Raw genomic sequence first — 26719 nt, 5'->3', positions numbered from 1 at the left:
CACACAAAAAATAAAAAATAAAAAAAAATCCTATTCCATTTCCTTGTCACTGGCTTTCCCCCTCCTCACTTAACCCCCGCCCCTCGCAACAGCAACTGAATCTAAAAACAAAGCCTTTCCCAGACCCTGCGGGACCGCGCGCGGGCAGCCAGCTGCGGACAGCTTTGCAGCCGGAGCCCGGCGCCCCCTCCGAGCTCTCGAGGGCCCGGGGGTCCCGGACCTCGCCTACAGCGGGTAGGGCCGGGACGAGAGGACGAGGACGCCGCTCGCTCCTGCACCTCCCCAAGCCGGTTTCGCCGGGCGGGCAGCGGCTGGGTAGTGACCGACCGCCACGAAGCTACTGCCACGTCAGGGCAACTTCACAAATCCCGGACGAGGGCGGGTGACGCAAGCCGGGCGGCCGCGGCAGGGCTGGGCCTGCGACTACCCGAGGAGGCTGACCTCCAGCCCGGGCGCCCGGTTCAGCGCCGCCCCGGCCGGCGCCGGTGCCTGCCAGGCACTCAGGGAGGCGGGGGCGCAGTGGAGGAGGCGGCGCCATCGCGAAGCGAGCGCCTCGGCCGCACTCAGCCTTGCCACCCCGCCCGCAGTCCAGGCTGGACTGGGCGGCATTTGCCGAGGCTCCTCGGCCAGGCCCCGTCCGCCCGAGCCGCGCTGAGACCCGGGCAGCGGCCGCGTGGAGAGGAGGTGGTAGCGGCCCGGGAGGCCGGAGCCAAGCCAGCGACCCACCATGGAGACCCGCTACAACCTGAAGAGTCCGGGTGAGCAGGGCTGGGGCCCCTGGGCGAGGAGGGCGGAGTGACCCTGGACCCCGGGGTGGTCGCCGCCTCGGTCCCCTCGCGTCTGGCGCCACTCGCGGCTCAGCTCCTGGTTTCGCGCTCTACGCGAGACCGCCGCCTGCCCGGGAAGTGCAGGCCGCAGGGCGAGGTGGCCGGGTGGACGTCCGCTGCCAATCCCCCGGCCGGCCAGCGCGCCCCGCAGCACCCAGCCTCTCCCTTTTCTCATCTTCGCCTGGTCCCCTAGAGCTGGGTCAGCAACTCATCCCTGAGAACAGGTGTAAAGGTGATGTCGGTGGGCGATAGTCATCAACCCCCTCGCTGTACCTGGTCGCTATTCCCTCCCTGTCGCTGCCACCGGACTTCTATTTACTTCTTTTTACTGCCGGCTGATTTACTCACATTTGAGGAGTTGGTCGTTTAAATATCCTATTTGCAGCACTTGGGCGAATACAATTACAGACATAAAGGAAATGTTCTGTAACTAAACCAGTTAACTATAGAGCTAAAGCAAAACAAAACAACAACAAAACAACAACAAAAAAACACATAGTTGAGCCCTGTTCTTGAGAGCTAACCTTGATTTTTGCGAGACTGGCTAATATGAAATGTATCTGTATTCAGTCGTAGCGATTCCTTTCCTGCATTTAATGATCCTGCTTTATATTTACACAAGCAGTCCCAGCAACCCTAGCCTCTAATTACTTTCTGGTGCATTATAAAGATAAGCAACTAGCTTTCTCAGCTTAATAAAACAGGCTTGAAATGAATCATTGGATCCTCTAAATGGTATTTTTTCTATCTGTACCTTGATACATTTTGTCAGGGGGAAGAAACTCCACAGTTAACTCTGCATGATAAACTCTGGGATATTAGTGATGATTTCACCAACTTTTGCTGTTGCTTAAAATTTCCTTCTAAAAAAAGCTGTTTCTCAGTAGGAATTAGCAAGACTAGCATCCTTGTGGAAAGAGTTGACACTGTGAATCTTTGGGTTTTTTGTAAGGTTTCAGAATATGCAAAAACCCCAGAAAAGCCTGAGGATATTGATTGGAGGGAGCTTTGTTAGCCTGAGTGCTGTCAGGCTAAGAAATGTCCTTAGGTGACCAAGTGTGTAGAACTGGTCATATTTTAGGAGCCACTGACTCCTTAAAAAAATCCGATGAAGACCTGGCATGGTGGCACGTGCTTGTAATCCCAGCACTTTGGGAGGCTTGAGCCCAGGAGGTGGAGAGCAGCCTGGCCAACATGGTGAAACCCCGTCTCTACTAAAAACACAAAAATCAGCCGGGCATGGTGGTGGCGCACTCCTGTAGTTCCAGCCACTCGGGAGGCTGAGGCAGGAGGATGGCTTGACCCGGGGAGGAGGTTGCAGTGAGCCGAGATCGTGCCACTGCACTCCAGTGTGGGCGACAGAGCGAGACTCCATCTCAAAAAAAAAAAAAAGAATCCCGGGGTGGGGAGGGAGGAAGAAAAGACCAAAGAGAAAGAGGGAAAGAAAAGCTTAATTTTTAAGCTAGATGGTAAAATGATTGAATTATTTACATTGTGGTATATTTAACTGGAGCTGTTTGGGTAAAAATGTATGGTGGCTCCCTGGTCACACGGTTCCTTAGGACAGCAGAGGTGCTTAGTGAAAGGTCCAGAGGATAATGCACATGTGAGTAGTAGTGCAGTTTAGAATGGAGAACTGGTGGAACCCAAGAGATTGTTGTCAGAAAACATCGCTCAATTTCGATAGGTTAGACTTAATACTATGATGATAAGCTTTTAAAATTCTCCAGAATTTTGTATATTTCCAAAGTATGTGAACTATTGTCAGCTGGTTGAGCTTTGGATGACATGCTTCTAGCTGTGTCATAAATTGCTTCCTTTTTCTGGTTTCATTTCCTCAAAGATAGTGTTGCTGCTCTAAAAAAAAAAACACAATGCTTCTTAAAAATCTATTTTTGTTAGTGTGTGAATTATTTGGAGTTCATGGAGAAGTTGAATTAGGTGAGATATGGGACTTACTGAAAATGCTGGGAGGCATTGTGAAAATACTTCCTTCCTTTGCTTTATTCTCAGTCCTGTGGTATTTTTAGAGTAATGCCTGTGTGAAGGGGAGCAACTGAAAACTCCAATTTCCTGTGTATGGCAGGGTGCACACACACACATGTAAAACACCAGCATACCAGACAAACAAAAAACAACCACACAATGTGAGGGATATAATCTTTTACTCTTTATCTGATGTGGGATTGTCTTTGATGTATGAGTGGAAAGATTAAGTGAAGACAATACAGATAGCTGATTAAGGGCCAGTGTACTAGCATGTGGATATAGTAAATTTTTTCATTTCATAGGTGGGGAAACTTTTCGCTTTATGGTTTTTTTTTGGAATGGACTTGTGATTATGGATAGAGCTGTTGTGTAGGATCACCTCACAGTAGTTGTCTGTGCTAGTTGTCAGTAGTTGTCTATGGATCTGCTACTGTAGTAGCAGTCGTTGTCTATGGATTTGTCAGTAGTTGTCTATGGATCAAGCTACTTGTCTATAATCTGTCAGTAGTTGTCTATGGATCAAGCTACTTGACCCGTGTTTGGGTCTGCTCTGGCCAAGGAAGTAGGGTCTTATAGTACAAAGTGAAGAAACGTGTATAAAGCACCTCCTTTGGCAGCTTCTTCATCAGGGGGCCATTGACATGTGCAGCAGGTGGTGGGAGTATAAGAGACTGGTGCAAAAGTACCCACTGCCTCCACCAGAAGTCTAAGAGTTACCTATCCATGCCATTGGTGTCAACTGCACCTTCCCACTAATCCACTCAAGGTTTCATGTCCAACTCAGGCCCTTCTCGTAAGCTATAGATACACAGAACTTATGGTGACTCAACATCTTCATTTCCCATAGAGTGAAAACAATCTCTGCAAGTATAAAGACAAAACTCATCAGTTTTCTTCTCCTCCCCTAAACTTGCAGTTTACCCTAGTATTTCATATCTCAGGGATAGACAGCACTCAGGCACCTATGGGAGTCATTTTTTATTTCTTGGTCGCTTCCTTGCTCCATCCCTGCCCTGAAACACACAACTCAATACGCACACAGAAACACATATATCTAATCAGTCACTGTTGTCACCAGATCAATCAAAACAAAAACTGATTACCTCTCAAACTGAAAAATTTTCAGTAGCTTTCTGATAGCTGTCAATAAAGTTCAAAGTAAACTGCTTAGCTTGGCCTACAGGGCTGCTCATGATTGACCCTGGCCTTCCTCACCAGCCTCACTGTCCACCACTCTTATGCTCTTCCTCATTTTCTTTTTTTTGAGACAGGGTCTCCCAGCCTGGAGTGCAGTGGTGCCATCACAGCTCACTACAGCCTCAACCTCCTGGGCTCAAGTGATTCTTCCACCTCTGCCTCCCGAGTAGCAGGGACCACAGGTGTGTGCCACCACACCCAGCTAATTTGTGTATTTTTTGTAGAGACGAGGGTTTCACCATGTTGCCCAGGCTGGTCTCAAACGCCTGAGCTCAAGTGTTCCCTCCACCTTGGCTTTCCAAAGTGGTGAGATTACAGGTGAGAGCCACTGCACCAGGCCTGCATTTTTACCTATCCATTTTGCCTGAACGACTCTCCAGCTGGAGTAGCTTTTCTCACTTAGGTAATTTGGTTCCTGTTGGAACCTCTGCTTAGAATGCCTTCCTTTAAATCCATCTGAAATTCCTATAGTTCTTCAAGCTTTAAGGTTCAGCCTTGTCTAGCTCCCCTAGGCAGACTAAAGTAGTTCCTATATATACTTGTACATATATACTTGGTCAGTATTACCACTTGGTTGTAATTATTTTCATGTCTTTCTCTACTGACTGTTACGGAAGACAAGAAGCAGGTCTTGGTCATTGTTTTATCTTCAACACTCAGACATTCTTTAAATGTTTGTTGAACTGATACATTTGCAGGGTCCTCCTGGGCAGAAACATCACTCTGTAGGCATTTGCTTAAGTACCTTCATTATGGGAGCAGGAAGAGGCAGTTAGGGAGCATGCCTTCCTTAATATACCTGTCTCCTGCATTTCCCTCATGCTTTGAGAATTGATAATATCAAGATAATTGCTTTTCAAGAGGAATCCATATATGGGAAGCAGTGGCCTGTAGAAGATCCCTTTATTTTTAGCTGTATACAAACCCCAATGTGAGCCTAGTGAGCTAGCCCCGGTGTGAAGAATGCTAATGCCTAGGCCCACAGCACCTAGAGCATGGCTCCAGAGTGCCCATGTGGCCTCTATAAGAAAGAAGAACAAGAACAGGCATCCAGGTGCCACCCCTTCCTTTCCTGGCACATCTTATCTCACCACAGTGAAAGGATTCCATGGAAAACCCTTTCCAAGAGATAGGAGAGGAGCTGGAATAAAAGTTTCCTCTCTAGCCATGTAGAAGCAAGAGATGGAGTATCAGGAAGGGCAGACTATGCTGTAGCCCGGTTGCCAGGCAGCACTCTGAACCATGACTGTTTGCTAACAGTGGTATTTCTCCTCAGGAGCCAGGGAGCCATACCATAAGGCCAGCGAAATCTGCTGAGGCATGGTTTTGAGTTAGGAAGAATCATTGAGAAGGCCTTATATACCAGTCCATTTTCAACCTTAATGACTCAGGGACTGGGCAGGAAGGAGGGGTGAAAAGGAAAGGAGAATTTTGTGGGGAAATTGACTCTTACTTGACAGATGTAAACATCAGATCAAGTGACTTGTTCAAGGACTTAGAGCTACAAAATGTCAGAGTCAGAATTTTAATGCAGCTCTAAATCGAGTCCCTGTTTCTTTTCACTGAAGCATTCATAATATATGTTATTTTTGGAAAAAAATAGCTTATGGAAACAAGAGACTAATCTCACCTCTTGGCTACATGACCTTAGCTCTTACATGGTATGTGCCTGAGTGACTTATGAACTAATCAGCTATTTAGCTGTTGAACCAATGATTGTTCCTTTACAGGATTGGTACAGATACATTCTTATAACAATTCTGACCCTTTATACATCTCTCATAATATCCAGGTACAAGTTTTGAGTGTTTATTTTCTTCTCTCCTGTTGAACTGAACTGAGTAGGGAAGAGGCAGAGAAAATGCGATAAGGGTATAGAATGACATAAAATCTGACTTCAGCTTAATCATTATTGAGTTCAGCCAGTTGACGAGGAATGAAGGAAAAACAATCTTTTTGGCATCTCCAAACTAATTAACTTCATAACAGCTTCCATAATTGCATTTCTATCTAATAATATTAACTTAAAGGAACGATATGTTTATGTGGCTTTAAAGCAGGGTTTTCCATCTTTGTTCTATGGGTCCCTTCAGGAGTGAAATGGAAGGACAGGGAGTAGATAGTCCGCAGGCCCTTCCACTGGCCTCTGCAACCAAAGCGGCCCTGTGGTTTTTGTTTCACCTGTTGGAGTTCTCATTACGCTTTCTTTGAATGAAGGATTTTGTTTTATTAAATAAGTTTAAAAACCATTGCCTTTAATCGGATTCTTAGAGCTATGTTGAGAGAAGATAGTAAAATTTAATTCAACTAATATTTGAGTACTTACCATGTGCTAAGCCCTGAGGAGACTGTACTGCTACAGCTACACTGTCATTACTATTGCTTAGCAGGAAAAACGGATATTAAACAAGTAATTACAAGTGAGATGAACTTCATAAGAGGAAAAGTACAGTGTTATGATGGCATAGAGCAAGGAGACTCAACCTGGTCTCTAGGGCAGTGGTTTCTAAACCTAACCAGAGTAATTCAGAGAGCATTCCTAGTCTCTACCCCTCCCTAGGACGCCTCAGAGATTTTGATCTGCCCAGATTGAAATCTCCAAGCACTGTAGGGGGTGGGGGGCAGGGGGCAACAAGGGAAGGTGTCATAGAGACATTCCTGAGAAGTTACTTAAAGGTCTAGGGTAGCCAGACTAGACGGTGAGGTGGAGGATGGGGCTGGAGCAGCCTGGGCCCTGAGGAAAGCTGTATAGAAAGGCTGAGAGTGGAGGGGAGGTAAAGTGTGTTCAGGGAATTGACCAAAGCCCAGTCTCTAGACTTGGAGGGAGAGGGTGTCTCAGTATGTACATATTTCTAATATAGCATTTATCATTCTGTTTTGTATTGACTGCATCTCCCAGCCGTAAGTCTTTAGTGACCAAAGCCATATTTTGTTTACGCATGAAGCTGTAGCATCTAGTACCTAGTAGGAACTCAATAAATAGTTGATGATCCAGTGAACAAAGTCTCTGCATATAGGGGCTTAGTTCAGAGTAAGAAATGGAAAATAATATTAATAATTGTGAAGTAGGATAGTAACAACTTTTTTTTGGCCAGGCATGCTGATTCACGCCTGTAATCTCAGCACTTTGGAAGGCTGAGGTAGGAGGATTGCCCGAGACCAGCCTGGGCAAGACAGTGGGACCCCAGCTCTACAAAAAATTTAAAAATTAGCCAGGCATGGTGGTGCATGCCTGTGGTCTCAGCTATTGGGCAGGCCAAGGTGGGAGGACTGCATGAGCTTGGGAGGTTGAGGCTTCAGTGAGTGAGCTGTGTTCGTACCACTGCCCTCCGGCCTGGAGGGCTTTTTTTTTTTTTTTTAGACGTAGTTTCGCTCTTGTTGCCCAGGCTGGAGTGCGACAGCACGATCTCAGCTCACTGCAGCCTCCACTTCCTGGGTTTAAGTGATTCTCCTGCCTCAGCCTCCCTAGTAGCTGGGATTATAGGCATGTGCCATCACACCAGGCTAATTTTGTATTTTTAGTAGAGATGGGGTTTCACCATGCTGGTCAGGCTGGTTTCAAACTCCTGACCTCAGATGATCCACCTGCCTCGGCCTCCCAAAGTGCTGGGATTACAGGCATAAGCCACCGTGCCTGGTTTTGTTTGTTTGTTTGTTTGTTTGTTTTATTGAGATAGTCTCTCTCTGAAGCCCAGGCTGGAGTGCAATGGCACGACCTCAGCTCACTGCAACCTCCACCTCCTGGGTTCAAGCGATTCTCCTGCCTCAGCCTCCCAAGTAGCTGGGATTACAGGTGTCCGCCACCATGCCTGGCTAATTTTTGTATTTTTAGTAGAGACAGGGTTTCACCATGTTGGCCAGGCTAGTCTCGAACTCTTGACCTCAGGTGATCCACTCGCCTCGGTCTCCCAAAGTGCTAGGATTACAGGCATGAGCCACCACGCCTGGCCTCAAATGCAATTTTATGCAAAAGTCTTGATACATACCAAACCATTGTGGTTATATACATGTAGGGGTTCCTTCTCAGTTAATCTCTCTCCCCATAACATTCCAACCTGTGCCTCTACACATTTTACTTTTATTATTACCTCTTCCTATTCATATCTACCTGGGGAGTTTCTACTGTTATTTCTTTCACATTCAGTACCTGACTCCTTTTCTCTTCCATTTGCTCTAAAGTTAGATGCCCAGCCTGTCCTCCCAGCATCTGGTGCATACCTCTCTTTTGAACTACATCAGTGGTTGCAAACCCAGTTTTGAGAAGCCTTTTCCCTAACTCAGCCATCCCACTGCAGTATCCTGACATGTTTTAGCACCAAAAGCTTGAAATGAGAGGGGTTGGGATCCAGAGCGCATATCAAAGGATTGAATTTTGAGAGCCAATAGAAGACAGAGGGTGCAGATACAGATAGGATTGTAGATTGTGATAGGCATCTGAGCAGCTCCTGCTAGCAGTCATTCATCAGGGAGATAAAAAGCTGGGTGCCATTAACTGAAAGAGAGGAGAAATTAGACTAGGTGGGAAATAATCTTGGAGTGCTAGGTGGAAAGAGTAGGCTGGAAGGCTTACTAGAGAAATGTGGGGACATTAGGTGGCATTGTATCCCAGTAGAGGTTGTTGGTAATGACCTGTAATGGCATTACTGCACCATCCTCTCTGACTTTTTTTCCTCCTTTCAGTGATGCTCAGCTGTTTGGGTATAGACAGCAAATAAGATGGTTGGGTTGGGTCAGGCACAGTTGGATTTTATTAAGGGAGTGTACAAGAGGGACTCCTAAGAGCCAAGGGTGTGGATAAAGAGGAAAATGAATATAAGTATAGGAGGGGTGAAGAAAGTTGTGGGGTCAGTGGACTGGAGGTTTTAGTGAAGCTGAAGGATCATTTCAAGAAGGAATTTCATCGGGGCTTTGGAGAGTCAGTGAATTCAGGGGACAGTCCATTCATTTAATGCAAGATAGTGGATGGAAAGTCCCAAGAGTTGGAGGATATAGAGGTGTTTCCTGTTCACCGAGCATGAGATCCAGAGAATACATTTTTTGTTAATAAAGACATTTTAACAGGTAGAGCCAAACTGCCTGTGTTGGAATCCCATCTCTGTCATTTACTAGCTGTGTGACTATATAATCTCTCCGTGTCTTGGCTTCTTCATCTGGAAAATGGGGATAAAAATAATACCTATCTAGTAATGTTGTATTAAGGGTTAAATGAGTTATTAATGTCTGTAAAAGCACTTCAATAAATACCACCACATAGGAAGTATATATAAGTACTTATTAAATAAAAATAGTGTCTTCACTATATATTTAATATATAACTCTTTTAAAGTGTTAATGCCTAGCAACTGTTTCCTTCCTCTCCCCCTCTATTTATTCCCATAATCTTATAATTAAACCTTTGCCATATGCTCATTTGCACTAGTTCTCTACACATTTTTTCATTAGGCTCGTAAGACTGTGCTAATCATTCAGAAAAGTATATTTTAAATATCTCTATTTTATGAATTTTATTTTAGCTGTTAAACGTTTAATGAAAGAAGCGGCAGAATTGAAAGATCCAACAGATCATTACCATGCGCAGCCTTTAGAGGTTAGTTTCTATCTCCATGTTCTTCATATGGATTTTAATATTTAAAACAAATTCTTTAAAATTGCTTTTCTTGCTTTGAGTCATTACAGATGTGTGTGTGATGTAGTTTGACATTTTATTCACCATATTTCATGAATATTTCATTAGCCATTCCAAATCACTTTAGAAGAAATGGATTTTGTGGTCTTTATAAAATGGGTCTCAGATGCTAAGTTGAGGTTAGATCTTTTTTTTTTTTTTTTTTATTTGAGGCGGAGTCTCACTGTGTTGCCGAGGCTGGAGTGCAGTGATGTGATCTCGGCTCACTGCAACCTCTACCTCCCAGGTTCAAGCAATTCTCCTGCCTCAGCCTCCTGAATAGCTGGGATTACAGGCCCCCACCACCACGCCCGGCTAATTTTTGTATTTTTAGTAGAGACGGGGTTTCACCATGTTGGTCAGGCTGGTCTCAAACTCCTGACCTCGTGATCCACCCGCCTTGGCCTCCCGAAGTGCTGGGATTACAGGCGTGAGCCACTGCACCCGGCCGAGGTTAGATCTTGAGTCTGAGGGAGGGGAGGTGGAAAGAACCCCAGATACTTTACAGTTTGGAAGCCTCTTGATGGGTCTCCGTAGCTACTCAAGGCTTTTTGTACAAACATCTCGGCCTCTCTCAGTCTTCTCATTTGTAAAAGGAGGGTATTTAAATATACCCAGGCAGGTTTTCATGGTAACAGTGGGAATAAAAATATCATAACTTAAGTGCAAGTATTTTGTAAACTGAAAAGTACATGGTAACTGTAAGATGACATTAAATATATTAGTATTACCATTTTATAAATAAGCTCTTAGGCATCTATAAGGGATAATTTTTAAAGATTTGTTAAAATAACCCAAATGTAGTAATTTTTGATTATATAATTATCATAATTTGCTATTCTTTCAAGGATTAATTTCCAATTTAAACCTGTAAGTTACTTATGAATATATAACAACACTCAGAAATTTTTAATGTGTTTATTATAAAATATTTTAGCTCAATGGAACATGAAAGCTAGATTAAATAGCTTTTACTTATAAATTTAATTTATCACTTATAGTCTCGAGACATGCATTAGAAACTATACTAGCAATAATATAAAGCATTTAATTTTTCTTGCTTGGTAATATTTCTGATATTCAGATAAAATGATCAAACTTTTCAATATTATTAATTCCTTGTGGATTATTGTTTTTGTTCAGGATAACCTTTTTGAATGGCACTTCACGGTTAGAGGGCCCCCAGACTCCGATTTTGATGGAGGAGTTTATCACGGGCGGATAGTACTGCCACCAGAGTATCCCATGAAACCACCAAGCATTATTCTCCTAACGGTAAGAATTTTGGATTTTTAGAATGCTTGTGGCTTAACTCTTCCTGGTAGCTACAAAATATAGTAAGCAAATCATTTTCATTAAGAAATAATAGAACAGTATAATTTTGCTTTTGGGGTCCAGGCCCTGGGACTACAATTTTTTTCCTCCAAAATAATTCCTAGGAAGCTGATGCATCTGAGAAGTAAAAATGATACAACTGAATGCATAAATGTCATATCATGGTTGTTAGGATTCAATGAATTAATATATGCCAAGTGCTGGGCATACACATCTGGCACTTCATAAGTACTCACTAAAGGGTAGCTAATGTTATTGTACCTTGTAATCATATTGTCTCCTTTAACTTCCCACCTTTCTTACACTCTCTTCCTCAGTTTTCTCATCTTTACAATGAGAATAATGATACCTACCTCACTGAGTTTATGTGGGATGAAAAGTATCAAGATCTTATTGTATAGCTCTTAGAATAGAGCCTGACACAGAATACTCAATAAGTGTTAGCATTATTATTACTGTTTATATCTCAGATTTTCTCTCTCTCCAAATTTACATATCTTTTCTTCATGTGAAGGAAAACTTTTTTTTTTTTTTTTAGAGACACGGTCTTGCTCTGTTGCCCAGGCTGGAGCGCAGTAGCACGATCATAGCTCACTGTAGCCTCAAACTCCTGGGCTCAAGCTATCCTCCCACCTCAGCCTCCTGAGTAGCTGGGACTATAGGCACATGCCACTGCGCCCAGCTAATTAAAAAGTTTTTTGGTAGAGACATGGTCTCATTGGTCTTGAACTACTGGCCTCAGGCAGTCCTCCCATCTCAGCCTCCCAAAGTGCTAGGATGACAGGCGTCACCATCATACCCGGCCAAGGAAAACTATTGATCTAATTCCTCTTTAATTGTTAAGTTTTTCTTCTCTCATTTCCTTTAACTATGTTTAATTATCCCCTAACCTTGAAAAAAGCAAAAAGAAACACAAAAACCATTCCCTGTATCTGTTATCACTTTAAGTTGTGCCTGTTTTTCTCTTTGGTAACCTCCAAGGCATCCTTTCCCTAGTTTAGCCTGCTGCAGTCCACCTTCCACACATAGTGCCCTGTTGAAACATGAAACTACACCAATCTCAGAGACCAGTTTGAGAAATCTCACTGCTTCTCCTCAGTCTTCATCCTGTTCTCAGTTAAACATCTTACCCACACGGAGTAGCAAATGGTGAAACAACAGGTATTCATCAATAAATACCAAATTAATGCTGCTTTTACCTCTATTTTGTATAACGGAGAGAACATTTGTTTAAGAGCCAATAGGCCTAGATTCTGACTGGTGCTCTTTCCATTACACTATGGGTGGGTTACACAATGTCTTTAAAATTGTTTTCTCATCAGTCAAAATGAATGTTGTGTTTGGTAATTGTAATCACACCATAAAGTACCTGACATATAGAAGCTGCTTAATAAGTATTAGCTGATATAGAGAACTGCTAATGCTGGCAGTAGAGTTGGAGCAGGGTCCTGGAGACACTCTACTGTGTCAGGAGTCATTTTATTTAGTTGCTAGATCATGGGGAGAGCTAAGTGGTCTTCGGGGAGGGAGGGGCTGGTGCATGGGGAGACTGGTGGTGGTGGAGGACAGTAGTTAGCAGCAGCTCTTTACCAACAAATACAGGTATATTTCAATAGTTAGCCAATGGTATGGTCATACTAACCACACTGGCTGAGAATCAGCCCTGATTTTCAACATTACACTCTTTCTGGTTCACTTCTCTTTTGAAAAGTCTTCTCCAACTTTCATTCAATAAGTATTTATTTATCCTTTCATTCATCACTCCTCTGAAAATCACACCTCTCTCAAAGCCTTTCTCCCCATGTCTTTCCTCACTAACATCTAGTTATGATACTGAGTCCTTAGGTTTCGTCCTGGCCTCTTGCATGTCTTCTCTTTTAGATTCTTTTTTTTTTTTCTTAACTTGAGATAGGGTCTCACTCTGTCACCCAGGCTGGAGTCCAATAGCATGATCACAGCTCACTGCAGCCTTGATGTCCCACACTCAAATGATCCTCCCACGTCAGCCTCCTGAGTAGCTGAGACTATAGTCACACATACCACGCTTGGCTAAATTTTTTTTATTTTTATTTTTTGTAGAGACAGGGTTTCGCTTTGTTGCCCAGGCTGGTCTCAAACTCCTGGCCTCAAGTGACCTTCCTACCTTAGCCTCCCAAGTGCTGGGATTACAGGCATGAGTCACCATGCCTGGCCTCTTTTAGATTCTTAACTGAGCCTAGCTCCATACTAGGCACAGGGTAGGACATTAGTAAATCCTCTCCCCTCCCTTCCCCCGTCTCCTCCCCGTCCCCTTCCCCCTCCCCTGTCCCCTCCGTCCTCTCCTGTCCCCTCCCTCCTCCCCTCTCCTTCCCTCCTCCCCTCCCCTTCCCCCTCCCCTCCTTCCCTCCTCCCCTTCCCCCTCCCCTCTCCTTCCCCCCTCTCCTTCCCCCTTCCCCTCCCCACCCCTCTTCCCTCCCCATCCCTTCCCCCTCCCCTCTCCCCTCTCCCCTTCCCTCCCTTCCCCCCCTCCCCTCTCTCCTCCCCCATCCCCTCTCCTCCCCCCTCCCCCCCTCTCCTCCCCTCCTCTCCTCTTTTTTTTTCTTTTCTTTTCTTGGGGACAGCGTCTCACACTGTCACCCAGGCTGGCATGCAGCAATGCAGTCATAGTTCACTGTGGCCTTGAACTTCTGGGCTCAAGTAATCTTCCTGTCTTAGCCTCCCAAGTAGGTAGGACTAGAGGCACATGCCACCACTCCTGGCTAATTTTCTTTCTTTTCTTTTTTTGGTGACAGTGTCTCATTAAGTTGCTCAAGCTGGCCTTGAACTCCTGGCCTCAAGTGATCCTCCTGCCTCAGTCTCCCAGAGTGCTAGGATTATAGGCGTGAGCCACTTCGCTGGCCAGTAAAACTTTACATGTTAATTATTTAGATTTCACTTGTGCAACTCAGTTTCAAAAGGTGCTGTAAAACACCTTCTAAAAACAGCTTTTATTATTCAGCATCCAACAAGTATTTTTGGAGTCTATAAGGACAAAAAATCTGTGTCTCATGAGAGGTTACATTTAAAAAAAAAATCTTTTTGGCCGGGCGCGGTGGCTCATGCCTGTAATCCCAGCACTTTGGGAGGCCAAGGTGGGCAGATCACAAGGTCAGGATATCGAGACCATCCTGGCTAACATGGTGAAACCCCATCTCTACTAAAAATACAAAACATTAGCCAGGCCTGGTGGCGGGCGCCTGTAGTTCCAGCTACTTGGGAGGCTGAGGCAGGAGAATGGCGTGAACCCGGGAGGTGGATCTTGCAGTGAGCTGATATCGCACCACTGCACTCCAGCCTGGGTGACAGAGTGAGACTCCATCTCAAAAAAAAAAAAAAAAAAAAAACTTTTTAAGATAATCTCTAAAATTATTATATATAAATAGTATATTTTTACAGAAAGTATAAACATTAAGCACATGTATTTAATTTTCTAAATGCATTGTTTATTCCTCAGGCTAATGGTCGATTTGAAGTGGGCAAGAAAATCTGTTTGAGCATCTCAGGCCATCATCCTGAAACTTGGCAGCCTTCGTGGAGTAGTAAGTGTTAATTTATAGTGAATATAAATCTCTTATAACTTCAGTCAATTCATAGTTATGAAGTATAATACTCTCATTTTTTCTTTTTCCAGAATAAACCCAGTTGCTTTTACAAAGCAATTTAGATTGATATTTACTTTTTTATTTCAGTAAGGACAGCATTATTAGCCATCATTGGGTTTATGCCAACAAAAGGAGAGGGAGCCATAGGTTCTCTAGATTACACTCCTGAGGAAAGAAGAGCACTTGCCAAAAAGTAAGTTTTGCATTTCATTCTTGTTGAGGTCTGAATAGTATTCAGGGTAATGGCTATGAGGAGGTAGGGCCTACCTCTTACTACGTGACTTATTTTCTGAGTGACTGTAGCTACAGGATCTTATCTCAGTTTTGCTCTTTTAGAAATTCAGTTGTAATAATTTCCTTGGAGTGACCAGAATCTAAGTAATTTATTTAATGCTATCTAGTCTTAAAAAGTAGTTGATACTATTTCACTATTTTTAAAAAATTCAGTGGGAGATATATTCTGGAAAACAATACCAGTCATTTGTTTCCACTATGGCATTATAGATGGAAAAGAACCAGAGCAATTATTTGTAGCTTTCCACAAGATTACAAACCTCTTGAGGGCCAGGAGGTAATCCACTTTATCCATCTTTGCATCTAGCTCATAGCAAGTGCTTAATAAATGATCTGGAATAAAGCAAAAGAGGTTTTATCAAGTTGTGATTGCCCAGTGGCAATCACAAACAGAGAAGTGATGCCTTCTCTGTTTTTTTCAGGTGCAGGTGCACTTTTGTCTATATGACCAAGATCAGTCCTTCCATTCAAAGTAGCCCCTGTTTGAGTAGTGCTGATACCTAATTTTTGATGTTGATAATTTTTCTGCTCTGGAGTCTGCTGCCTACCACCCTTCAGACATATTATGTTAATTAAATTATATCATATTTTACCCTAGCACACCCCAGAGTAGGCCCTCCACAGATATTTGCTAAATCAGTTAGATTTTAGCATCTGGAAGATTTGGTAGACTTCTTGGTCTTATAAGCAACTTTTCTTTTTAAACCTTATTTCCAAACTATGGGGATGTACTTTATTTATACAGCTCTTCATAGATTACACTATGTACTTTGAATACATAGTATTTGTTTTCATTCAATTTACTATGTTGGTTTTTTTTATCTTGATGCCTTTATCCAGTTGATTTCATGTGCGAGGTAAAAAAAAAAAAAAAAAAAGAACTGGAGTTCTTGTTCTTCTAGGCTTCTCACTGTATATTCTAGATTCTCAGTCTATAATAGAAACCTTTTAAAAAATGATTTTGAGCTGGGCATGGTGGCTCACACTTGTAATCCCAGCACTTTGGCAGGCCAAGACAGGTGGATTGCTTGAGTTCAGGAGTTCGAGACCAGCCTGGGTAAAATGGCGAAACCCCATCTCTACAAAAAAATACAAAAATTAGCTAGGCGTGGTGGCATGTGCCTGTAGTCTCAGCTACTTAGAGACTGAGGTGGAAGGATTGCTTGACCTGGGGAGGTTGAGACTGCAGTGAGCCATGATTGTGCCACTGCACTCAAGCCTGTGGGACAGAGTTGAGACCTTGTCTCAAAAAAAAAAAAAAAAATAAAGATTTTTGCATTCAACCGTGGTAGCATGCTACCATTGTGGTTAAACTAATACATTCAAAATAAACACTCTCCTTAATGTTCGTCTGACTCAGTTAAAAGTGAATACATTTTGAAGCAAATAATTTGTATATAACCAATTCTCAAAGGTGTGGTCAACAGTGCCACTTCTGGTAAAACAAGAAATACTCATCAATAAATACTAAATTAGGCTGGGCACAGTGGCTCATGCTTGTAATCCCAGGACTTTGGGAAGCTGAGGCAGGAGGATCGCTTGAGCCTAGGAGTTCCGGACCAATCTGGATAACATAGGGAGACTCTGTCTCTACAAAATAAAATAAAATAAAATAAAAAATAAAATAAAATAAAAATTAGCTGGGTGTGGTGGCACACACCTGTGGTCCTAGCTACTTGGGAGGCTGAAGTAGGAAGATCACTGGGGTCTGGGAGGTTGAGGCTGCAGCAAGCCATGATTGCACCACTGTACTCCAGCCTGGGTGATAGAACGAGGAGACCCTGTCTCAAAAAAACAAACAAACAAACAGAAAAACTAAATTATTGCTACTTTTACATATATTTTGTTTATATGATATTTCATAATTTTAAATAGCATGTTCTTCAAGACCTAAGGTTTTTTAATAGAACTAGAAGTACTATGAAAAACAATTTTTTAGAAAGAAGTTTAACAATGTAACAATATATGTTTTATATATGATGCATGTTTACTTTCAGTCATTCATATCCTCAGAGGACTCTTGTAAACTTCAAGGAAGTTTTGACTATATCTGGAATACAAAGGAAAAATGGAAAAACAAATATATTTTAGAAAATAGTCTAGTTAACAGACATATCCTGAGTCTCTACCTAATGTATAATCAGTAATAAATTAAGTCTTTGGATTTTCTGCAAGTTCTCCCAAGTCTTTCAAGTTATACTGCTATTTGTGAGGGGTTTTTTTTCCCTAGAAATATCGGTAAATTCTATGTTTAATTAGTTTCTTTACTGCTTTATATATATTTCTGCTAACAGATAATTTGATCTTGTTAAAGGACTTTTTTCACAGCCTTAAAATAGGTTTGTTATATGTGATCTCAAGGACAGTATAATAGACAGTTTTCTCATTGTATAGATGTAACACTTATTTTTCTTTAGATAGTTTATTGGAAAAAATAGCATCTGAGCCCTGGATTTTTTTAAAGCCAGCCTAACATTTACTTGTCTCAGGACTATAATCATTACATTAATTTTCTAATTCATAGCATGTGGATAAATGTGATGTGGAATTTTCCAGTGTTCCTTTCTTTTAAGTTTAATGATTGAGCATTTGAGTGTCTCAGTAAGAGGGAATTAAACATTTAACTATTTGATTTATTTTCACTTAAAAAATCTTTTTCTACTAGATCACAAGATTTCTGTTGTGAAGGATGTGGCTCTGCCATGAAGGATGTCCTGTTGCCTTTAAAATCTGGAAGCGATTCAAGCCAAGCTGACCAAGAAGCCAAAGAACTGGCTAGGCAAATAAGCTTTAAGGTACTATAAATTCTTAAATAAATGCTAATCTTGTAACCCTTTTGTTTACTGCTGGATTCTGCATAGAAAGGAAAGCAATGCAGTTCTATTACAATATAACATTTGCCAATGTTTTTCTTTTTTCATATTTTTATATTTTTAATTTCTGTGGTTACATAGTAGGTGTATATATGTATAGGGTACATGAAATGTTTTAATACTGGCATGGAATGTTTTTCTTATTACAAAATTCCTAACTACATTCATGAAAGCTTTATAGAATAGTGAGTGAGTGAAACTTGAACTCTGGTATACAATGCCAGGGTTCAAATCCCAGCTCTGTTGCTTATTAGTAGTATGATGTCAGACATATTAATTAACCACTTTGTGCCTTTTTATTATCTATAAATAATAATGGTACCTATATCATAGGATTGCTGTGAGGATTGAATTAATATATGTAATACATGTGTTGCATTCAGAACTGTCCCTGGTGCTTAATAAATTCTAGCTATTATTACAGAATATATAGATAAGCAACAAGAAGAAAATGATGGCTGGGCGCTGTGGCTCACGCCTGTAATCCCAGCACTTTGGGAGGCCAATGTGGGCGGATCACCTGAAGTTAGGAGTTCGGGACCAGCCTCAACATGGAGAAACCCGTCTCTACTAAAAATACAAAATTAGCCAAGCATGGTGGTACATGCCTGTAATCCCAGCTACTCGGGAGGCTGAGGCAGGAGAATTGCTTGAACCTGGGAGGCAGAGGTTGCAGTGAGCCAAGATCGCGCCATTGCACTCCAGCCTGGGCAACAAGAGCGAAACTCCATCTCAAAAAAAAAAAAAAAAGAAAAAGAAAAAGAAAATGACATTCATAATCTCACCCCCAAGAAATAGCTACTGTTAATATTTTGGTATCCCTCCTATATATCCCTTTTTTCTGTATATGTTTTACCCAAACATAGGATTATATAGTATTTTAATACTTTGAGTATTAAATATTTAATTATTGAAGGTATTAGCTGGGCACAGTGGCTCACGCCTGTAATCCCAGCACTTTGGGAGGCCGAGACAGGCAGATCACGAGGTCAGGAGATTGAGACCATCCAGGCTAACATGGTGAAACCCCGTCTCTACTAAAAATACAAAAAATTAGCTGGGCATGGTGGTGTGTGCCTGTAATCCCAGCTACTTGGGAGGCTGAGTCAGGAGAATCGCTTGAACCTGGAAGGTGGAGGTTGCAGTGAGCCAAGATTGTGCCTCTGCACTCCAGCCTGGGCGACAGAGAGAGACTCCGTCTCAAAAAAATATAAATAAATACATACATACATACATACAGACGTAAAGTATTAAGTATTTAATCCTTCTGGAATTTAATTAGCTTCACAAACAGAAATGTCAACCTGCATTAAGCAGCATGCTCTCTTCCTCCTCCCTCTCCACTTCTCTATGGACTGTCTGTCTTTCCAGGTCCAGTTCCCTTCTCTTTTATTGTAGTGCCTGGAGGAGGAGTTGCTCAGAACATGTTTACTTTCTTCCTTCTGAGGATTCCTATTACACTTAAAATTGCTTCTGAAAAATCTCAGGACCAAATGTGTTTTGTACATGAGAAATTTTTCAGACTTAAGAAAAGATCTTACATATACCATATATTAACTAACCTGCCGTGCGATCTGGGGCAGCACCTCATAATCAAATCCATTAGGATTTCTTCAGCAAATCTGGGAATATTACGTTAATGTGGGATTAATGTTTACACTAATGTGGGATAAAGACTATTCATAGCTTCACATCAGCTCATATCAGGCTTTGCCTAAAAATTACCAAAAAAACCTTGAGTTTTGAGAGCTTTTTAGCATTGTGGATTGTGAACCATGGGTGTTAGTTTTGTCCCTCATCAAGTAACGGCTTCTTGAGAACAGGTGTTGTGTATGCTTCTTCCTATGATACCTAGTACAGTGTTGGACACAAGAGTGCTCAGTGATTAACTGCCTGATAATAGATATTAAACTAGCAATTAAAATAAATCCAACAGAGGGGATTTAGCAGCTTGTAGATTGTGTATGTTTCCTGTTGTTTCCTGTTGTAACACTGCTCTTGGGTCTATCTTGTTTATAGGCAGAAGTCAATTCATCTGGAAAGACTATCTCTGAGTCAGACTTAAACCACTCTTTTTCACTAACTGATTTACAAGATGATATACCTACAACATTCCAGGGTGCTACGGCCAGTACATCGGTATGGCTCTTATCTTTTAATATATATGTATGTCTCTATCATTATCACTGTTTGCAATAGGAGGAGAAGATCCTGGATCAAATATCTGAAAAATTTGGTTCTCTTAACAACTGGATTCTAACTCATCAGTCCCGCTAATGAATTATTATGTTGAGCAAGTTGTTCATGCTTTCTGGCCTCAGTTTTCTTTTTTTTGTTAAATGGGGCTGGATTAAATAATTTTTGTCTTGTCCCTCCAGAATTCTGTGATTCTCTGAAAAGTTAATTTTAATATAGTGTTAGACTGAATAAAACAAAATATCCATATGTTAGCCACTTTCTAAATAGACACTATTTTTGGCAGGATTGTTCAGCTGCATTAAGGTACTGACTTAATAAAGTCGTAGAGCCAAAAATTTACTTAGACTTGCTCTGTCCAACACAGTAGCCACCAGCCACATGCAGCTGTCTATGTTTAAATTTAATCAAAATCAAGTAGAATTTAAAATTCAGTTCCTCAGTCACACTAACCACATTTCAAGTGCTCCATAGCCACATGTGGCTAATGGGTACCATATTGGACAGTGTAGACATAAACATTACTATCATCACAAAATTCTGTTGGACAATGCTACCTCGTATATAGTAAGTGTCCAATAAATAATTGTTGAATAAAAGAATGAATGCTATGAGTGTTGTTAGTGGTGCCCTGACCTGTTGTCTAAGAAATTGGTTGGCCTAGGTGATCAGAGAGAGTGATTTAAAAAATATGACTGGATTGGTGCCAAAAAATAAGGATTATGGGAAAAAAATGATTTTCCTTCCTATATATAAAAGATTAACTGTCTTTGGAAGTCTTTTTGGTAACAGATTGTTTGGTTAAGTAGTCACATTTTTTTTGTTGTTGTTTCTCCAGTTTATTGAAGACTTTAAAGGGTGAGGGAAAATTGAAATAGAAGTTGGGCAAATATAGATTTGCCCTTTACCCAGCAATAACGTACATAAAGTGGGACTGAATAGTCTTGAGTGAGTCTCTCCTATTCAGAGAGTGAGCTGGGCAGAGAAAAGTTGGTTGAAGAAGAATAGGGTGGTAGTCTAGGGGGACTGAAGATGGAGGTCCAAGAAAAAAGTGTGTAGCGATGAGTTTAAATCATTTTTGTGTGATCCCATTGTAATTTTATGAATTGCAGGGGAAAATAATGAATTAATTTTAAGGTCAATATGTTTTAGTTCAAGATATTGAAAAAGCTTTCTAATTACTTTTTATTTCATAGTTTTTTTTCTAATAGAAGCATTCTATTACAAAAAGGAAGGTGGTAATCTTTTTTCACCTTTTAGGACAGCCTCCTAATGTTTGTGATGTATTTAAATCTTTTGTGTATTTTCAATCTATGTTAAGTCCCCTTGATACATATTCCAGTTATACTTATTCCAGTTGTAATTTACTTTGTAATTATTTATTGTCTATCTCTCTTCCCAGAATGTAAGTTCTGTGAGGGTCAGGGGTCTCTTTCAGCTTCTCCACTGTATCCCCAGTGCCTGGCTTAGTGCCTTCTATATGGTAGATTGCCAATGTTTATTTGTTGATTGAATGAATGAATCTTAGGATTGGTGCTTTAAAAAATGCTAAGAATACAATTAAATAAATCAAGAAGTTTAAGTAAATTAGAGTGTACAAATAATGATGTTATTATAGTAGTATTTCTTGTTTTGATTTAGTACATAAAACTTAGAATTCTTATTCATAGATACAGGTCATTAATTGAGACTATTTTTAGTGAAAATACCAACAAGCAATAAATTGTCTAAAATTGCAAGTTAAGTTTTTAATTATATTTACATATAAACTATCTCAGAGTATGATTATATAATTTGACCACTATGAAAGTAACTGAAACCTGGTTTGGCTAAGGGTGGTTATTTTACATTAAGTATAATATAAATTAATTGAGATGTTATACATCAAATCCCAGATAAGCTATGATTTTTTTGTTGTTGTTAGCCTGGAGGAGAGGCAAGAGATTGCCACAACTCTAAATACTGCAATAACATCAGGCCATCTGTTGCTTTTTAATGCAGATATTTTAGCATCAAAAAGCAATGGGAAATGTAGAAATGGGAAAAACACTGAAGGCAGTTTTGTTCTTGCAGTCTGTCAGATTTTCTCCTTTTCCCAGGGTAGGGATCGAGGTTCTGAATAAGCCATTTCATTTTATAATAAAAAGCAAAACTCCCTCACACATGCTGGTTATTCTAGAAAAATTTATATATATATCACTAGGGACTTAACTAAGAATGTGATTTTTTATTTTTTTAAGGGAGAGTCTCACTCTGTTGCTCAGGTTGGAGTGCAGGCATGTGATCATAGCTCACCGAAGCCTCAACCTCCTGAGCTCAAGTGATCCTCTTGCCTTAACCTCCCAAGTAGCTAGGACCACAGGTGGGCATGACCACACCTGGCTAAGTTTTAAAATTTTTCTGTAGAGATAGTGTCTCACTATGTTGGCCAGACTGGTCTCAGATGCCTGGGCTCAAGCAGTCCTCCTGCCTCAACCTCCCAAAGTGCTGTATGATTGTTTTAAATAGGAAAAAATTTAGAATTTTGTAATATCAAGGCACTTAATTTTTAGTCAGTGATATACCATCCAAAAGGCATCTGAGGCTGGGCACATTGGTTCATGCCTATAATCCCAGCACTTTGGGAGGCCAAGGCAGGAGGATCGCTTGATCCCAGGAGTTCAAGACCAGCCTGGGCAATGTAACAAGATCCCATCTCTAAATAAATAATGATTAAAAAAATAGAGACAAAAGGCATCTGAAACATAGGAACCTAATTAAAACATTACATGTATATACATATTTTCATTAAGCGTATGTGTTAAAATATCATCTAGAGTCAATGTTTTAAGGGATTGTTTTTCTAAATATATTAATAAAACTATTAAAAGGCCAAAAAGCTATCCTAAGTTATGACTTTTTTTTGAACCTAAATTTAGATGCCCCTCAAGGGATATATTATTAGTAACAATCATTCTTGGTAGTGTTGCCCTTAGTCATATGTTGTCCTCTGAGATTGTGTATTCTTGAATAGATAACAAGTATATTTACAAATCTTCTTTGCCAGTTTCAAACAAAGTTTCTTAAAATTTCCTAGTACGGAGTCCAGAATTCCTCAGCAGCATCCTTTCATCAACCTACCCAACCTGTAGCTAAGAATACCTCCATGAGCCCTCGACAGCGCCGGGCCCAGCAGCAGAGTCAGAGAAGGTTGTCTACTTCACCAGATGTAATCCAGGGCCACCAGCCAAGAGACAACCACACTGATCATGGTGGATCAGCTGTACTGATTGTCATCCTGACTTTGGCATTGGCAGCTCTTATATTCCGACGAATATATCTGGCCAATGAATACATATTTGACTTTGAGTTATAATATTGTTTTGTGACTTATGAGCTGTGACTCAACTGCTTCATTAAACATTCTGCATTGGGTATAATCTAAGAATTGTTTACAAAAAGATTATTTTGTATTTACCCTTCATTCCTTTTTTTGATCCTTATAAGTTTAGTATAAATATATCTAGACATTCAGACTATGTCTAGCAGTTACGTCCTGCTTAAAGGGACTGGAAGTCAAAGTTCCTTGTCTCACTATTTGATCTGCTTTGCAGGGAAATAACTTGTTTTTTCTCACGCTTCATCTTCTTTTTATGTAAATTTGTAATACTTTCCTATATTGCCCTTTGAAATTTTTGGATAAGAGATGATGTTTTAAGTTCCAATGAGTATTACTAGTTACTCAATACCACTTATTGAGTACTGTGTTTCTACGTATGTAGAATGTATAGGGATAGAAGAGTTGAAAAGGGAAAGCAAAACTCCTCAAGTAGCTTCCCTAAAATGTCATTCATAGGAGATGTACTGGGATTGCTCATTCTGTGACTTTATTTGTGTCCTAAACATTCTTCAGTGAAAATAATTTTATTTCAGTCAAACATTTATGAGGAAATGAGATCACATCTTTGTCACTGGATGCTACTTGAAGAGGGAGTACTTTGTAACCACTTTGATATGCTGTTATCACCACCCCCTGCCCCCTGCTGCCATAATCACACAAATTTAAAAAGAAATAAAACAGTCTTCCATAGATTTTTAAGGAAGAAAGGGCCCAAGCCAGGAGATCGCTTGGTTTTCTTCCAGAAGTTAAATGGGGGGATCTGAAGATTTGAATGTTTGGTCTGCTTTGAAATGTATGTCTTTTGGGATGTATTATACGCCTAGCTTTATAATCAGTATAAATTTTAATTATTCCAGGAATATGCATAATATTGAAATATTTCATGTACTATTTTAATAGAAAACCTCAGGGCCCAAGTAACAGTGACAGAAGTTAGAAAAACCTTTACTTAGAATTGTCCACCTAGTCAGAGCCCAAGAAAGAATTTTCAGTGGAAAAATCAATATATAACTTAGTGCTAGCTAGCGCCACAGACTCTAGTAGATAATATTATCATCATAATGGCTGGTGAGACCATATAATCACAGAAAAACATTGCCTTCAGCATGTTCAGTTCGCAGCACTGAGGGCACTCTTGAGGGTGTTGTTAATGAAGATTTAATTTTTAAATACAGGTGGTTCCAAGCTTTCAAATAGGTTATGCTCCAAAAGTGTTATTTGTAAGTTAATTTTTTTACAAATCAAACAATGTTGGAAATGGTATTTAGGTTCTAGATCGGTCCATGAAAGTTAGCCCATATGTATATCTTGAATAGTATAGGGGAGGGTATTCATAAAGTCCTTATGTGGTTTTAACTAAGTGAAATTATGGACAAGAGAAATAATTGTGAAATCATCTTAAAGACAAATTTAATTTTTACTCCTGTTTATGGGATGTTCGTTCTATTAACTGTCAGACACAATTTCTGTTTTCATCTGAGAGCCAGTTTTCCTTTATTTCTACATCTAAAATAAGAACATATTGTACGCTATTATATAATACAGAATTGTCTTAAACTTTAATAGATTTGCATTTTAAAGGTGTTTACAGATTATTTTTTATATCTGTAGCTGAATTTGTTAAAGTCTAAAAAGCTCAAGGACTTTATGAAGATCTCATTATATGAGGAAAATCATAGGTTACCATTTTATAACTCTATTGCCATAAGAAAATACATTCTAAAATCTTGATTTGAAACATATTAGAAACCTTGATTCAGCGCTCAGTGGTCTCCTAGTAAGAAGTCACTGACGGTAGCGTCATATGAGAAGAAAGAAATCCCCACCACCTCAACCTCTGCTGAGATTGTGTGCTAGGAACAGTCTTCCCTCCGTTTCCCCTCAGTCAAACTTGAGCCAGCCTCTGGATCGATGTGATCTTGTTGCATGTTTCCATGGGGTGTACCTACACTTTAAGCCAATCCTGCTGCATTCACTGCTAAGTTAAATAAAAAGCCAAGAAGATTTTGCATTGTGCAGATCCTTTGCTATCTGACTTGCATCTCTTTCCCCACCTGTCAACTAGCCACCTGCTTGTTTGTGTTGGGATAATTTTTAGCACCTGAAGCACCATCTGAAAGGGGCACCATTTTCTTCTTCCCTTTGATCTCACATATGCTCCCTAAAAATCCTTAAGTTGTCAATCTGATCCCCAGTGTGAGGTTAATGAGCAAAATTGGTCTTTGGGGCCCTTTTTGTCCAAGCCCCACTGAAAGGCCTCTTCAGAAAACTATTATCTTTAAAGCCCTACTTTAACTCTTTAATTCCAGCATACGGCTAAAACTGGATGTATATTCTGGTAAGTAAAGGCTGAGGACTCCTCTTTAATCCTGAGATCTAGATAACTCATGACATTTTATTTGACCAACATAGCACATGATGAGATATCAAGGTAATTAAAATAGCATGCTTGAAAAAAAAATACGTAATCTGTTTCACCTGTAACTGTTTAAGCCAATAAACTTTTCAAAATTTATGTAATGTGGGGCTTTTATGTAGCACTTTACGTTTTCATGCTGCTTATTGTTTTATTCTACTGAAATAAATGAATTTCAAGATTCTCAACTTTTTTAATTTCAAAAATTGTTTATTGTTTTGACTATAGGAATACAAACTTTCCTATTTTGGGAGAATAAGAACTCTTTTTGTCATTTTTGGCTATGAATAAACTTTCTGGTCTTTTGAGACCACCCATTTTTATAGATCAGAATCAGAAAACAAGTAAACCTCACTCACACATTACTCATTTGAACAAAAATCTAGGCCAAAATACTGAAAAGCCTATGTGTTTTTTTAATTGGAAGTATATGTAAGGTTAATGCATTTAGTGAACGTGACTAACAAAGATTAATGTGCACATTAACAGATGTACTTTTTAAGGTTTTATGGGAGGCTGTGCATTGCTCAAAAGCTGTTGGGAACGCCTTCTGAACAGTTGCCTTCAGAACTAGTTTGAGCTGCTCAATAAAACCAGTGACTTTACTCATACCTTGTTTTTGACCAAAGGTTGTATTCTTTACATCATCCAGTCTTGTCTCTCATCCATTCTACCTCCTAGAATATTTCTCTCACATCTTTCCACTTCCCTAACTAGGCACTATCCTATTTAGCTATTAACTCCTCCAAATTGGTGCAGTAACCTCCTAACAGGTCTCTAGTCTCACCCCATTCCTTACATTGCAGCCAGAGTTTTCAATATACAGACCTGATCCCTTCTCTCCTGTTGCTCTTAGATAGGGTGAAACCCTTAACATAAAGCACAAGGCTGTGCGTGACTAGAGTCCTACCTAGGTGTCTGGCATAAT

The 26719-nt window shown here is 40.5% G+C and overlaps 1 protein-coding gene across 2 annotated transcripts; it reads left to right on the top strand.

Moving 5' to 3' along the window:
* Window positions 1–241: 241 nt before the first annotated feature.
* Window positions 242–25997, top strand: UBE2J1 (ubiquitin conjugating enzyme E2 J1). Of its 2 annotated transcripts, none has more exons than XM_004044402.5 (8): window positions 242–758; window positions 9527–9600; window positions 10822–10953; window positions 14486–14570; window positions 14721–14826; window positions 17593–17722; window positions 19820–19939; window positions 23073–25997. In XM_004044402.5, exons 1-8 carry the CDS (start codon window positions 728–730, stop codon window positions 23349–23351), a joined length of 957 nt encoding a protein of 318 aa, XP_004044450.1. In that variant the 5' UTR covers window positions 242–727; the 3' UTR covers window positions 23352–25997. The 2 variants fall into 2 exon arrangements, with proteins under 2 accessions (XP_004044450.1, XP_018885162.1); XM_019029617.3 differs by lacking the exon at window positions 242–758 and adding an exon at window positions 5654–5674.
* The last annotated feature ends 722 nt before the right edge of the window (window positions 25998–26719 follow it).

The sequence above is a fragment of the Gorilla gorilla genome, chromosome 5 (genome assembly GCF_029281585.2).
Source record: "Gorilla gorilla gorilla isolate KB3781 chromosome 5, NHGRI_mGorGor1-v2.1_pri, whole genome shotgun sequence".
NCBI classification, from domain to species: Eukaryota; Metazoa; Chordata; class Mammalia; order Primates; family Hominidae; genus Gorilla; species Gorilla gorilla.
The sequence above is the reverse complement of the archived record's forward strand: the minus strand, read 5'-3'. Positions and strand labels throughout refer to the sequence as shown.